Source organism: Cottoperca gobio, chromosome 3 (assembly GCF_900634415.1).
Source record: "Cottoperca gobio chromosome 3, fCotGob3.1, whole genome shotgun sequence".
NCBI classification, from domain to species: Eukaryota; Metazoa; Chordata; class Actinopteri; order Perciformes; family Bovichtidae; genus Cottoperca; species Cottoperca gobio.
Window position 1 is genome coordinate 19,596,985 of NC_041357.1, and position 13,097 is coordinate 19,610,081.

Genomic DNA, 13,097 nt, shown 5'->3' on the forward strand with positions numbered 1-13,097 from the left:
GATGGGGAACTAACATGCTTTTTAAAATTAAAACATATTTGAAGAAGTGCTTTATCACACTGAGCATGTGTGTTGTGTTTGTGTGACAGCACTTGGACTGATTTCTCTTACTCCAGGTCTTACTGCAATCTTCCTCTTTGAAAATGTTTAAATGCTGCACTTCAAGAAGAAAACACTCAGTTTCAGCTCAATTCATACCACTTGGAGAAAATGTGCATTCGTTTGTGTCCACTCTTTCTATTGTTGTTATATTGAAACGTCACCTTTTTAAAAGACACACCGTATGAAAGCCGCACAGAGACATGTGATGGTGTTAACATGAAACGTGTTGTTTAATGGGGCACTACGATTTCATTTTTCTTTTAAGGATAACAATTTGTATTTGATCCTTAAATTTGGACAGTATCCAATTCTGTACTTTGTAAACTATCAACAGTGACATACTTTCAAATAATGATTAACTGTCTTGTTTATTGTAGAGTCATCAGGGCTATGTGGCAGAGAACACATTCAGAGATCTGAGTGGAGCAGCGGTGACCTCTACTTCTGCTGTATTACATATGTTCAGTCATCTGAATATTCAGGGTCAGTTTGCTTTTATTGATATGTGAGAGGAGTACATTTGGACTGTCTAAATGACATCTTCAGACTATGGTGAGGATACTTGTTAAAGCAGTAGCACTAAAGAAGAACGTTAATTGAATGTTGTACAAGTGTCAGCTGAGACTGCTGCTTTGATTCTTAGTGATAATGTGTTTAAAGGCAAGTGGTGTCTTTTTAAAATGCTGTGAAGTTTCATCATTTTGACCCTGTGAGTTGGCTTTGAATTCATTATCTTTTTACTTCTCATTGACTGCTTTCAGATTTCAGTTTGGTAAATCCTGAACGGATAAGCTTTGATTTCATAATTTCATGGGTTATAAATGCTGCTGTAAGTGTCCCCATAGGAGAAGTGTTCCTCTTAAGCAAACCCATTAAGGTCATTAAAGACATTACCATTAAAGTGTGTGCGTGTGTGTGTGTGTGTGTGTGTGTGTGTGTGTGTGTGTGTGTGTGTGTGTGTGTGTGTGTGTGTGTGTGTGTGTGTGCTTCAATCACATTACTCTGCAGAACATTGAATTTGACATTAGAAGGCACTCACAGAGCACACTCCTCCATCAATGTGCACAATCCTGTAAATCTTCTCACCTACACATAGTCACAATCATCCTGTCGTTTAAAATATGTTATATCCTGGGTCTATTATGGCTTTGTTCAAGAACAAAAGTACAAAATCAAGTCAGACTCATGACCATTGAGTTATGGTTGAATAAATGCATCCTGTTGGTGCTGTGCCACCTAAAAGTAAAATGCCATAAAAAAATAATACAAAAGAAAGCACATAAAAGACGGCCTTGAATTACAGAATCCAGTATAAATAGTTTAGCTTGTTCTTGTCAGAGTTCAGGGGTTATTACTTAAAGTGCTTTATAGATGACCACATGGTGGTGCTATGCATTCTAAAAACTATCGACTTTTCTCTTGGTCCATGGGCACCACCTTTTTTATTGAACTCAAAGCAAAAACTGATAATGCCCTTATTATACGAGTTATTTTAAAACATGGACTTTAAATCGATAATATCTAAATCTATGTAACTGATGGTGTTGGTTTGTTTCTATATATTATTTCTTTCTTAACTATTTCTGTTTTCAGTAAGTCTATTTTGATTACAGATCGTAGTATTTCCTGGTTCCTGAACTTATGGGTTGAAGGAAGGAGATCATAATGTGTTTGCTTTTAATTAAACAATGTCTCCCTCTGGAGATGGTTTCTGTTAATACAGTCGTGTACATTCAAATATGTTGTCTCGCATGTGAAACGGGGACACAAGACAGTTAAGTATAAAGAAAGTGACCGGCTCCATCTGCTGTTGATCTGAGGTTTCTGCAGTTAGAGTTAAATGGTGCCTCAGTCCAAACAGAATCATACTATTGTTACTTTCTGAGTACACAGTTTAACTGAAGTGACAACAAAAGGCGGCAATATATTTTCTGATTTATTTAACTTCAATATTGCATACATACAAAGTATCTAGAAAGCTACAAAATATCTACTATTGTCAAGAAGGCATCATAATGTTACGGAGCAAAGACAAGACCATATGCAGAACACAGAAACATAGCAGAGCTTTTCTCTCCTTTGCTCCAACACTTTACTGTCATGGAATACGAAAAGATATCACACATCTGTACCAAGAAAAGCTAAGATATATCATTTTGTACAAAGCACCTTTTTACAGAAAACAAGTCTGCACACAAAACCCAAATGTGTGTATAACAACTATATGTGAGCTATGTGAAAAATCACTTTAAAGCCACCATCTGAAAATGGTCATAAAACAAAAAAGGTACCAGTACCTACTCTTTTGACAGAATTTCAAATAACAAAAGCTAAACTGCTGATATGTTTGTAGCATGATTCCTCGACCTCGATTTTTTAACGTGTCCATTTTCTCTCCAAATGGTCCACCGGACGCCATCGAAGGCATCAGTCCTGCTGTTGTAAAGTGTTGAAAAGACATCCCAAAATGTACCAGCAGTGCAGCAGCAACATCACCATGTTATTGGGCTTGCAATATACAGACGATGTCATCACGAAACCAAGTACGACTGTATACAAGTACAATAAGAAACATCTCACTAAGTAATCAATAAATGTGAACAGATACATAGGGTAAACATAAGAAAACAAACTCTACAGTGTCCACAGGACTGTGGCAAAATACTGAATGATTGATTGAACTTTATCTGCATCCACCAGAGACATTGTCAGCATTAATTTAGAGCTTCTTCCATTAAAATACTTTAGATGATTACGATTGTTTTTGTAAGAAACGGTAAATGTTTGAGTAGCTATGGTGCTTACGGTGAAAAGTATTAACCTCGACGGCCTCGTCAACGCTAGCAGTTGTGAAAAATTAGTTTCTGAAACAGGTTTTGGAAACAACTTTGACCACGTGAAGTTTTTTTATTTTAGAATTAGTAGTGTAGAATTACTATTAAATCAACTTTCAGAACGAAATGATAAAAGGTTGTGTCGTCGACATCACAGCTGTGTCTGCATCACCAAAGGTAACATTGTGATGTGCGAGCACGTGGTCAAAGAACAGAAGAAACCATGTTTCTAAAAACCTTTTTTTAAAAACACTTGAACCTGCAAGTGTGCACGAAGCAAACAGCTGTGGTGTTCATAGTTTACATCCTGCATGCGGCGGCTGTACGTGATCAGCAGGTCTTTCTGTCTTTGACCTCAAGCAAAGAAATAGGTATTCTTCAAATACATCGTTTGCAAAATCAATTTATGTGATAAAAATGAATATATCATTTATTTTTTTACCACTAACCAGCTCTCCTCCGGCTGTCATTAGTCCTTTAAAAAGGCAATGTGGTGATTGGTTTCACTTATGTCTCATTTTTGGTCTAGCAACATTGAATTTTTAATTTCTGTTTGATCTTTTTGAAGCTGGAAATTTTAAACCAAAGGCACTTCCTTGCTACCATGCAGGACAAAAGATTGACAGTATCTCTGTATTTTTGGTCTTTTACGGCAGGAAAGGCAGTCGGTCTGTGTTTTATAGTACACTCTTAGAAAAAAGGCTGATATTTAAGAAACCTATTACGTTAGAGAAAAATATAACCTGTGTTATAACTGTTGGAGCTTAAATTTGTAAACTTAATTTAACAAGTGTACAGCACTGCCTTTTGACAACAAAAACTGCATTTGGAGGAGTGTATCAATTATAAGAAATGTAATTTCTCAGATGTGAAGATGTACCAAGTAATATTATAGTGGAGAGTTATTTTTGCCCGTTTGATTCACAAAACTGATTTTAGACTTGTAACAAAGCAAAAGGGTATTGTTAGTGTATTCTAAGGCACTGTACATCTACACTTTGGTAGATAGTATTGTGAATTTCTTACACAATGCAAACATATAAAGAGTCTTCCCGCGTAGCGATCACAGTTTAAGTGGCATCTTTTGGAGTTCTCACAGCTATAACATGTTTAAGGCTCGGGATTGGTGTAGGCCACAGAAACATGTGAACATAGTGGGAACGTGAAGGCAGCACCACTCGGGTTTGGAGTTTTTACATCGCGATCCCAGAGGGGAACGATATTCTGAGAGTCTTTCAGGGGGCAAAGCCACAACATACTGAACAAGGCCTGCTGTCTATAGTGTTGTGATTATTTAAGGTGTTAACCACAGATCAGATCTAACAGAAAAAAGTAAGCATCACTAAGGCAAAGATGAGTCCGGTTTGAGTAATTTCTGCAGTACTTTCACTTGTCTCAGTTGTCTCAGAGAAAATAAATGCTTAGCAGGTCGTAAGACTTCCTACATTTATGAAGCAGATGCAAGCAAATAGTTTGTAGTATGTTCACAGTGCATTTATTCTGTTGGTGTCTAAAAGTTAGATATAAATAACTACTGAAAGCGGAGTTTTTCTTAAAAGAAATAGCAGTAATTCTGCAATATTCATAACCACTTGCTTCCAACTGTCTATTTGCTAATGTATGTTGTGTTAGTATAGTTTCTTTGGAAAATCTATTGGCTGTGGGTGCATGTCTGTATATCTACATTATGTACGCTCACAAATGATAAACTACAGACACACGAAACACACTCAAACATATTACACAGACCACATCAGGCCGCTGAAAGAAAAGCCCAGCATCCTTTTTTTTTTTCTTAGTCTATACAACAAAGCAGAAGAAGACGACACATATTTCCATTTACTAAATTGATCTAGTAAATTCTTTAAAAACGGCCACATTTATACCCAACAGAGACCAACTCAACATATTTTAAACAAGAATTCCCGTATTTAAACATAAAACAACTGTACCGCAATTCACAGCTGCAGTCAAATAACAAACACTTTATATTAAAACAAATTTATAACTGACTTCACCCGATACCATGACCAAAAAGCATTGTAGGTGTGACTTTCAGGTAGAGGCACTGCCACTTGTCTTGAGGTTGGTAAGTCCATGGAAAGAGGGGGATTGTGGGAAGGGGAAGCTCGGAGCCTCTTAATCCTTTACCAGTCTGTAGATATGATGCTGGGCGCCGTGCTCGCTGTTTGAAACTTCAAACACACACGCCATACATAGCAGCGTCTCCTGGGTGTCCCTATTCGTCACCACCTGCAAGGAACACACAGTCACTTTCTAGTTTTGAAGTAGTTGCCAGATTTTACAGCTATTGTAGAATCAAAAGCTCAGGGTCCTTTTTGCCGATAACAATCAATCTGAGAAGTGCTATTCTTCAACAGGTTTCCCAAAGCAGTACGAGTTTCTTAATGCACTGGGGTGCTTAAGAGAATAACTTATACACGTTAAAGTAACTTGACATATTAAACTGTGTATGACTATTTATGCAAAATAAATAGATCACAAGGCATAAATGTGGTAAGGGATACAATAGAAATATTTGATATGAATAATCTCTCGGTATGAAAATGTATCTTAATGTGCAGTCAGCACTGCAGCTTTCCGTTACGTTTAAGAAAGTAAACCGATTGATTTAACTGCTGTTCAGGACATTACTTTTAAAGCATGTGTAAAGGCCCTGTCACACATATCCGTATGACAGAAACGTATGCCGGCGCATATGAAATATCGGCAATACGTTGATATAAATTAAGGGTAAGTTGTGATCGTTTGAAGGACGCAGACGACACGCAGAACACGCAGAACACGCCAGACATACGGCCGTGTCGCACAGTTCTGTATGAAACATGCCGGCGTATATGAAAGTTTGCTGAAAATGTGTCAGAGTCCAAATACGTCCAACTTCTCCACAGCGGTGTTGTAGCTGACGTATACATAACTAATTATTATACGTATGTGAAACATTGATAGCGTATCACGTACTTATTTAAAACGTATCAGAGCGTCTGGACAACGGAGCTGGAAAAGTGCCATCTGGTTCACGTCATGCTGATGCTGGAGAACGGCTAACATGCTGAACGCTAGCTGTACTGTAGAAACACGTTTAATAAGTTACTCCGTCGTCAGGCATAATCTTAACATAGTGTAGGAATAGGTTATCCACTCGTTATCAATACATTGGCTGTAGGGTTCACCGTCAGCCGACGTAGCCTTTATCTAACGTACCTCTAACGTAGTCACGTAGGTATTCACGTACTGTATTTACGTAGGTAAGTATTTACGTACTGTATTTACGTACTGTATTCACGTACGTATTCCGTATTCACGTATGTCTAACGCCACGTAACGTCTGCATATCTTATGAAGCACACGTCGGGTACGTCCGGTAATTTTGAACATGCTCAAAACATCAGCGTTCAACAACGCACCCCAGCGTAACACAGTGAGCTCTTAACGAATACTAGTTATACCTTACCGTATATGCCGATATTTTGTATACGCCATATTTATGTATATCTTATGCATTCGTTGGGCATTCGTCTGATACATTTTGTATAAGTAAGTGATGCGCTATCAATATGTTAAACATGCGTATCTGTATATGTTCACTTTTCCGATCCGATGAAAAGTTGGACGTATTTGGACTCTGACATGTTTTCCTATGCGCCGGCATACGTTTCTGTCAAACGGATATGTGTGACGGGGCCTTAAAACATAACATCTAGTAGTGATCTCATAAAATTAAAGAATATGCAAGTCATCATCTTTCTATTAGAGCTTTATGAGCAACTGGCAAACAGCATACGTAGCCTCAAAACAAAACAAAAAAGAGAGAGAAGATCTGAAAACAGAATGTGAGGAAAGTGGAATTTCAGCCACAAGAGATCTACACATTAGGTAGTAGGTAGATCCTTTACTTTGACATTGTGATCATTGCAGAGCCTTAAAAATCTAATCAATAAATTGATATAGCAGCAGGAGTCAAGATCAAAGTACAGTAAATGCGTTATTTTTGTTCAGAGCTTTTTAAATCTCTTCTACAAACAGATAGAAATGATGATCTTAGATTAATGAGCGCCTCCTAACATGATGCTTTTGGGAAACACGTTTGTTAAGAAATCTTACAAACCTTTTTAAGCTAAAGATGCTTTTGGGCCTCGGTTGCTATTTTGCATGCACACCCCCATGTACAGATGTATGCCTGTCTTTTTATTTATTTTTCTCTCTCTCAGTAGTGCTGAATGACACTTTAAGACCCCATGTGATGGCTAATAACAGGGGTTCCTGCCCCCTCTTATCCTCCCTTTTCCCCTGCAGATAATGAGGCTCCTCACACTGTGTTTCATCCCCTGTGGAATGAGAGCAATGTAAGACCAGCGAGAGGAACTGTTCTCAAGGCCCAGTCAACCGTCACCCCCCATCTTTCTTTTTTATAAAGCCAGCTGGAGCCACCAACACACCCTGACAGCATAGAGGAGAAGAATGAGAGTCCTGGAGAGGGATTTCTCCCACTCAGGTCAGTTTGGTGATTACCAATAAGATGGTGAAGTTCTCCAGCACGCTGTTCATCATATATTTCTCTGGCAGATGTTTTAGTTTATGGATGAAGTTGATCATGTATTCACACATGGGAGACCGGCTTATCCGGTAGACAAAGCGTCCATTCTCAAAGCGTGCATATTCAGTCTGGGGGAAAAAGAGAAAAACATTAAAGTAGTATGTAACATAAAGAAGCATAGGTGTACTGTAGATCTGTGTAATTCACAGCCTTCAGCCATTGTTCTGAAAATATTTAAGTTCATACCTCAACTTTCTCGACCACCTGCTTGCCAAAGGAGCAGACCTTTGTTGAACACGTAATGGTCATGTTCTCCGAGCTCTCGTACTGACTGGTGACTCCGTAGAAAGATCCAGAATCATCCTGAATGTTGCAGTTCAAGTCAGCCTGGAGAGAGCGTTCAGTTGCAATTAGTATTTGTATTCAGAGTTCAATCTACAGGAATAAACCACACAACCATAGTAAAGAGGTAAATACGGTGTATTCAAATAATTCAATTAAATACTTGTAGTGACAAATATTTTATTGCCATTTGTCAATTTCAATTAACCCCCAGGCCGGAACAAAACACACAACAACAAACAATTTTAAAATGGATCCCTTAGATTGTTTTTTTCTTTGACCAAAATCCATCTGCGGGACATTTTACAAACCTTGTTTGGCATTTTTGTACTGAAACGTATTGTTATCTGCCGACAGATACAACATTAACAAATTAATATGCCAAATATCGGCCGATCAGCCTGGACGTTTGTTTACTTCACACTAATTGTAAGCATGTTTTGATGTGTGTGTGATTTTTTAAAAATGTGCCATTAATACACAGTATCCTCCCACAATGCAATGCACAAAGGTTGTTGTTTAATGAAAAAGATAAAAAGCTAATTGTGGTGAAACAACTCGAGGAAAACCCAGAAAACTGAAACGAAAAATGCGATTAAACCTGCAATAAGGGATTTGTGTTTTCTGGCCACCTGATAGATCAGATTTTGGTCTTTACCAACTCTGATTTCTTGAATACTAACTAGAAAGACAGCACGCTATATAGATTAGTACATAGTCCATACAGTTGGTATAACATTGAGTCCATATTGGAAGATTTGAAAGAGGATTAAAGGAAGTTACGTTAAAAGACTGATTTACAAGGTCGAACTGGTCTGCTCCTAGAGAGCAGCCTTTCTATGCACTGAACATCCTGTTCATTATGCATACAAAAAGAGGAGACATCCTCCTACAACATTCTCCTCCTTCATTAAGCAAAGCAGTTATACATTTATTATTGTGCAGATTCTGTCTTTCATTTGTAATTTAGATTGGTCGGTCACTTCAAAAGGAATTTGAGGGGACTTGGTCCAAGTGCATACGGTCCTACTTTGTTGGCTGCCGCTAGTTAGCATTTTGCATCAAGGAGGAAATACATGCAATGTTTAAACAGCCATTAGGAGTGCAACCAGGTCAGTCCATTGTTTGGAGATATTACATTGAATTAGTGAGTGCTTTGATCAAACGCTCTCCTGCTATGCAAGTCCAAATATAGCAAAGTGCATTCTGCAAACATTAAGAGAGCAATCTTCTCTGTGTACACACTGATTACACCCACTCACTAAAGACGAACCTGATTCTGCCATCAAACATTTCACAATGATATTAATACTGATGTGCGTAAAACATAATCCAGCTGTAACACTGCCATGTTATATGATACGTGTCAATCTTGTGGCTGTAACACTCACCCAGAATTTTATAAGGAAAAAGGAATTCTGTGGACCTTTTCCATACAGCTCCTTCAGTCCTCCTTTCTTTTCTGGGAATTTGTCATAAATCTGACGAATGTCCACCGACTCCAGCAGGGCATCGCTGTAGGAATGATTTGTCTGTCCGATATGTACAAATAGGTGCTTGTTGTACTGAAAAAGTAAATCAATAGTATTAGAAACATACTTTTAAAATATGGTGCTCTATTTCAGGTTCTACAACAGAATAACATTAATATCCAGAGTCGTCAACAAAAAAGCTTTTCTGAATCAAAATAAGCCAATTCTGACAAATAGCAAGTGGGAGCTAGAATTCGATTGGTAACAATACATCCTCGTGGTGATAACCTTAGGCAACGTTGCTTTTTATCTGGCTGTCTGCATGGCTGTATGATGTACAAATTAGAATATATCATTCTGCTCCACTAAAGCTAAAAACAAACTAATCCCCTCATTTGTATTAAACCAAGCCCAGAAAGCCAAACGGCTTCACACCAAATTCTATAAGCTTATTTGTTGTGACTTTGTTAAAGACAAAAAAAAGCCGTGAAACCACAAATTTCCATCTATCTGATCCAGATGAATCTATCTCTGTGTTAAATTAGGAAAACCCATACAGTACAAAAATTAATTTTCTCAAAAGCTAATAGTAGATGAACATAATTCAGTCTTCACTTACATGGAAAGCAATATTTCTGCATTAAAATGACACTACAATCAACCTAAATTGACAATATTGAATGAAAGGTGAGTGCTTTCTTAAAAAAATTAATGTTCTCTATTCCTTTTAACTGAGAATATTTGGATTTGGTTTTATAAAGTGGATAAAAAAATTGAGGTCTGTTAAACCTCAAACCCACAATGCATAGCCAAAAGCATAAAGAGAAGCGAATCAGAGGAAAACATTTGATTTTCAGAGGTTCGTTGCCCTCGTCGTGACTGTATGAAACTCTGTCATGTGGTGCTGCACTTCAGTTTAAAAGCTCACAGAGCAGCCTCTTCCGCGTGCCTTTAGGGCAAATGCAACAATTTCAAGCATTAAGCTGAATGTAAGATTAATGGCTGTTGCCATGCGGTATTGATACCAAAACAAAGTGCTCAGGAAAATGTGGACAAACATTAAAATATTGCTGAAGCAAACAAGAAATGTGAGACTTGAAGCTGCTGATTTGTTAACTCACACTCAGTGAGTCTGTGGATCGTCTTGCTGAGCTGAAGTCTGCAGTGTAAATATAGTTTTGGCATGCCTTTTAGGAACTGATTAATATACAGTCCTTCATTATTTCTGCAGGTTTTCATGCTGTGTGTCCCTACAGGCCAGGCTTCTCCCCTCCCAGCTTGTTTTGGCCTCCTCTCAGCTGACTCTCTGCCTGGGAAAATGTCCCAGTGTATTCATAGAGGAAAGGACTGCAGGATAAGAGGTGGGAATGAACACCATGAGATAGTGATATTTCATGCTATAGTATAATGCTCCACTCACTGAGTCTGGGTCTCTCTGTTGCTCTAGGAAGGCGGAGAACTCCACCAGTCGGAGTTTAGATGTACCGATGGAGCGTCCCTGCCATGCTGGTGCCGTGGGAGCTGCAGCTGATGTGGGCTCGTAACCTGCAGTAACGTAAAGGTTTGTCTCGTCTCGTCTATGCTCATTATGTAACAAATAAAACATGTCATATTAGAGATATTGTTTGAGAGGTTTCAGGAACATCAGTGTGGTTTGTTACTGGCTAGTCTTCATTACTCCAAACTAAAGAAATGCCCAGCAATTCACAAACTGTACAAACAAAATGAATGAATTATTTATGTGTAAATTATAGATGCGTCTGTCCTTGAAACTATTGTTTAGGTCACAGCAGTGCAACCCATTGGATCATCATTCAGGCAACATTTGTTTGCACATACTTGCTTTGAGCTTGTGCATTTGTAGGATTCATCAATATTCTTTTTTCTATTTCCAGCATTGGAACCTCGGTCCGATGCGCATGAATACTTTTTTTCTAGGCAAGAAATACAAATAAAAACTGAAACTGGAAAATAATACCAATTCTAAAGAAAACCTTTTCATCCCTTTTGTGTTCTCGTGTAATAATAAAATAGTCTCATGGTATAAAATAAATCTCCAACGTCTCCATTAGTTCTGTATTCAAGGCTGACAGATGGTTTGCTTTCTGATAAAACTGAAAGCTTCTAATTTTACTTTGACAAAGTAGCAACCTTTTACAATAAATCCTAAATCACAAAAGAACCTTACATGGATAAGAATAAATCAGTGGTCTGTTGTGAATTAGAAGTTGGGTTTTCTTATTTGTTTCCATCTAATTGATTTTAAGAGAGATACAAAATAATGAGGCTTAATATATTGACTTTTTATTAACTGCAGTAGAATTGATTGCTACCTTTCTAACTGATAATATTTGAGCAATATTATGTGCCTCAAACTTTACAATAAAAAACTAAACCTAGTTGCTAACAAAACTTTAATGATAACTGCAGTTGCTCACATTCATTAATCTCAAACCAGATCCTCAAATCCCAACATTAACTTTCCTCTTCCCTCATTCTCAAAGTAAGATCACAGCTAAAGAGTTTGTGAAATGCTTTATACCACGCAGGGAAATGCATTTCAGATGAATTCTTACTTGAAATGGTTGTGACTGGCTGGATGGGATAGGCTTGCTGGGTGAAAGGCTTAATACTGGAACAGAGAATAACAGACCCATTAGTCAATTATATTAAATATGTTGCTAAAAGAGTTTTTGAGTGAATTTAAGTTCTCTTTTTCTGAGGTATGACACTTACTCTTGTGAGGATCCTGCTTGACCAGCCGATATCATACCCTGCCATAACTGGAAAATAACATGTATTAATAGGCAACAAACAAACTAGCGTTAGCAACAAGATCAAAATGGAGCTAAGACCCATGTTTAGAGGATGTAGTTATCTTGGATAGCACTCCTTTTGATCATGTGCTTATCTGATAGGGTCAGTTGTGCAAATCTGTGGTGTGTAATGTGATTTGGCCCGGGTGTCGGCGTGGTTGGCCTCATTGTTGCCCTGGGTGAAGCTGGACAGGATGGATCAATAGTGGGGTGCCGACAAGGCTCTTACCCCTGCTCCAGGGAAGGCTGGGCGCGGGATGCCTGGCAGGCCCAGCTTGTTGTGAATAGCCGTGGCAGAGACGATCTGAGCCGAGGACATGGAGGCCATGCTCTGGAGGGCTTTGTCCTTCACGGCTTGGTCCTTTAACAGCAGTCACAAAAGGCTTAGCACTCGCACAGAAGGGGGAGGTGGGACATGTTGCAGAGGACAACAAACATACACTAAACAACACATTAAAAGCACCACTGGCCTTTCACAACAGTAAACTGCAAGCAGGTTAAAAGAAGATGCATGTGCATCACTATTTAAGTGTTTTTACAAGAATGTGCCAAACACTGACAATTGAATTCCAATATACAATTCAATAGCTGTGGTATGCACTTAAACGGAAGTTTGCTTGTTGACTAATCTATGAATAAAATCCTTTTAAAAAACTCATTCAGCAGCACTTCTATCAAGGCTGCGTTTGTCAAAACACATAGTAAAGAATTTCTCATGTAAAACCGAAGGACACCAATCCCACTTGGTTAAGAGACGTTCACATCTCCAGTTCTTTTTTCTTTAATCTTTGGACAAGAGCTTTTAAATGATCAGGATATATCTACTGCACTAATTGTTAATTGTCATGCTTAATTAAGGAAATAGTAACACAAGACACAAACCTCTGCAGAAGTGTGCTGCACATTGTTTGTTGTTTTGGATATAATCCGTTGTTAATTTGTATTCACAAGTTATTTAAAGTGTTACTCAACC

At 38.2% G+C, this 13,097-nt stretch overlaps 1 protein-coding gene across 6 annotated transcripts in view; it reads right to left on the reverse strand.

The window, feature by feature from the left end:
- Positions 1–2,031: 2,031 nt before the first annotated feature.
- Positions 2,032–13,097, reverse strand: part of tead1b (TEA domain family member 1b) — a 41,810-nt gene continuing 30,744 nt past the window's right edge. For all 6 annotated transcript variants that reach the window (XM_029459138.1, XM_029459181.1, XM_029459163.1 and 3 more), the window contains 8 exons: positions 12,354–12,485; positions 12,045–12,091; positions 11,885–11,940; positions 10,729–10,853; positions 9,228–9,401; positions 7,741–7,881; positions 7,470–7,622; positions 2,032–5,189 (listed from right to left, as the gene is read on the reverse strand). In XM_029459138.1, coding sequence (XP_029314998.1) covers positions 5,076–5,189; positions 7,470–7,622; positions 7,741–7,881; positions 9,228–9,401; positions 10,729–10,853; positions 11,885–11,940; positions 12,045–12,091; positions 12,354–12,485 — 942 coding nt within the window. In that variant the 3' untranslated portion in view covers positions 2,032–5,075. The remainder of the gene's footprint in view (positions 5,190–7,469; positions 7,623–7,740; positions 7,882–9,227; positions 9,402–10,728; positions 10,854–11,884; positions 11,941–12,044; positions 12,092–12,353; positions 12,486–13,097) is intronic.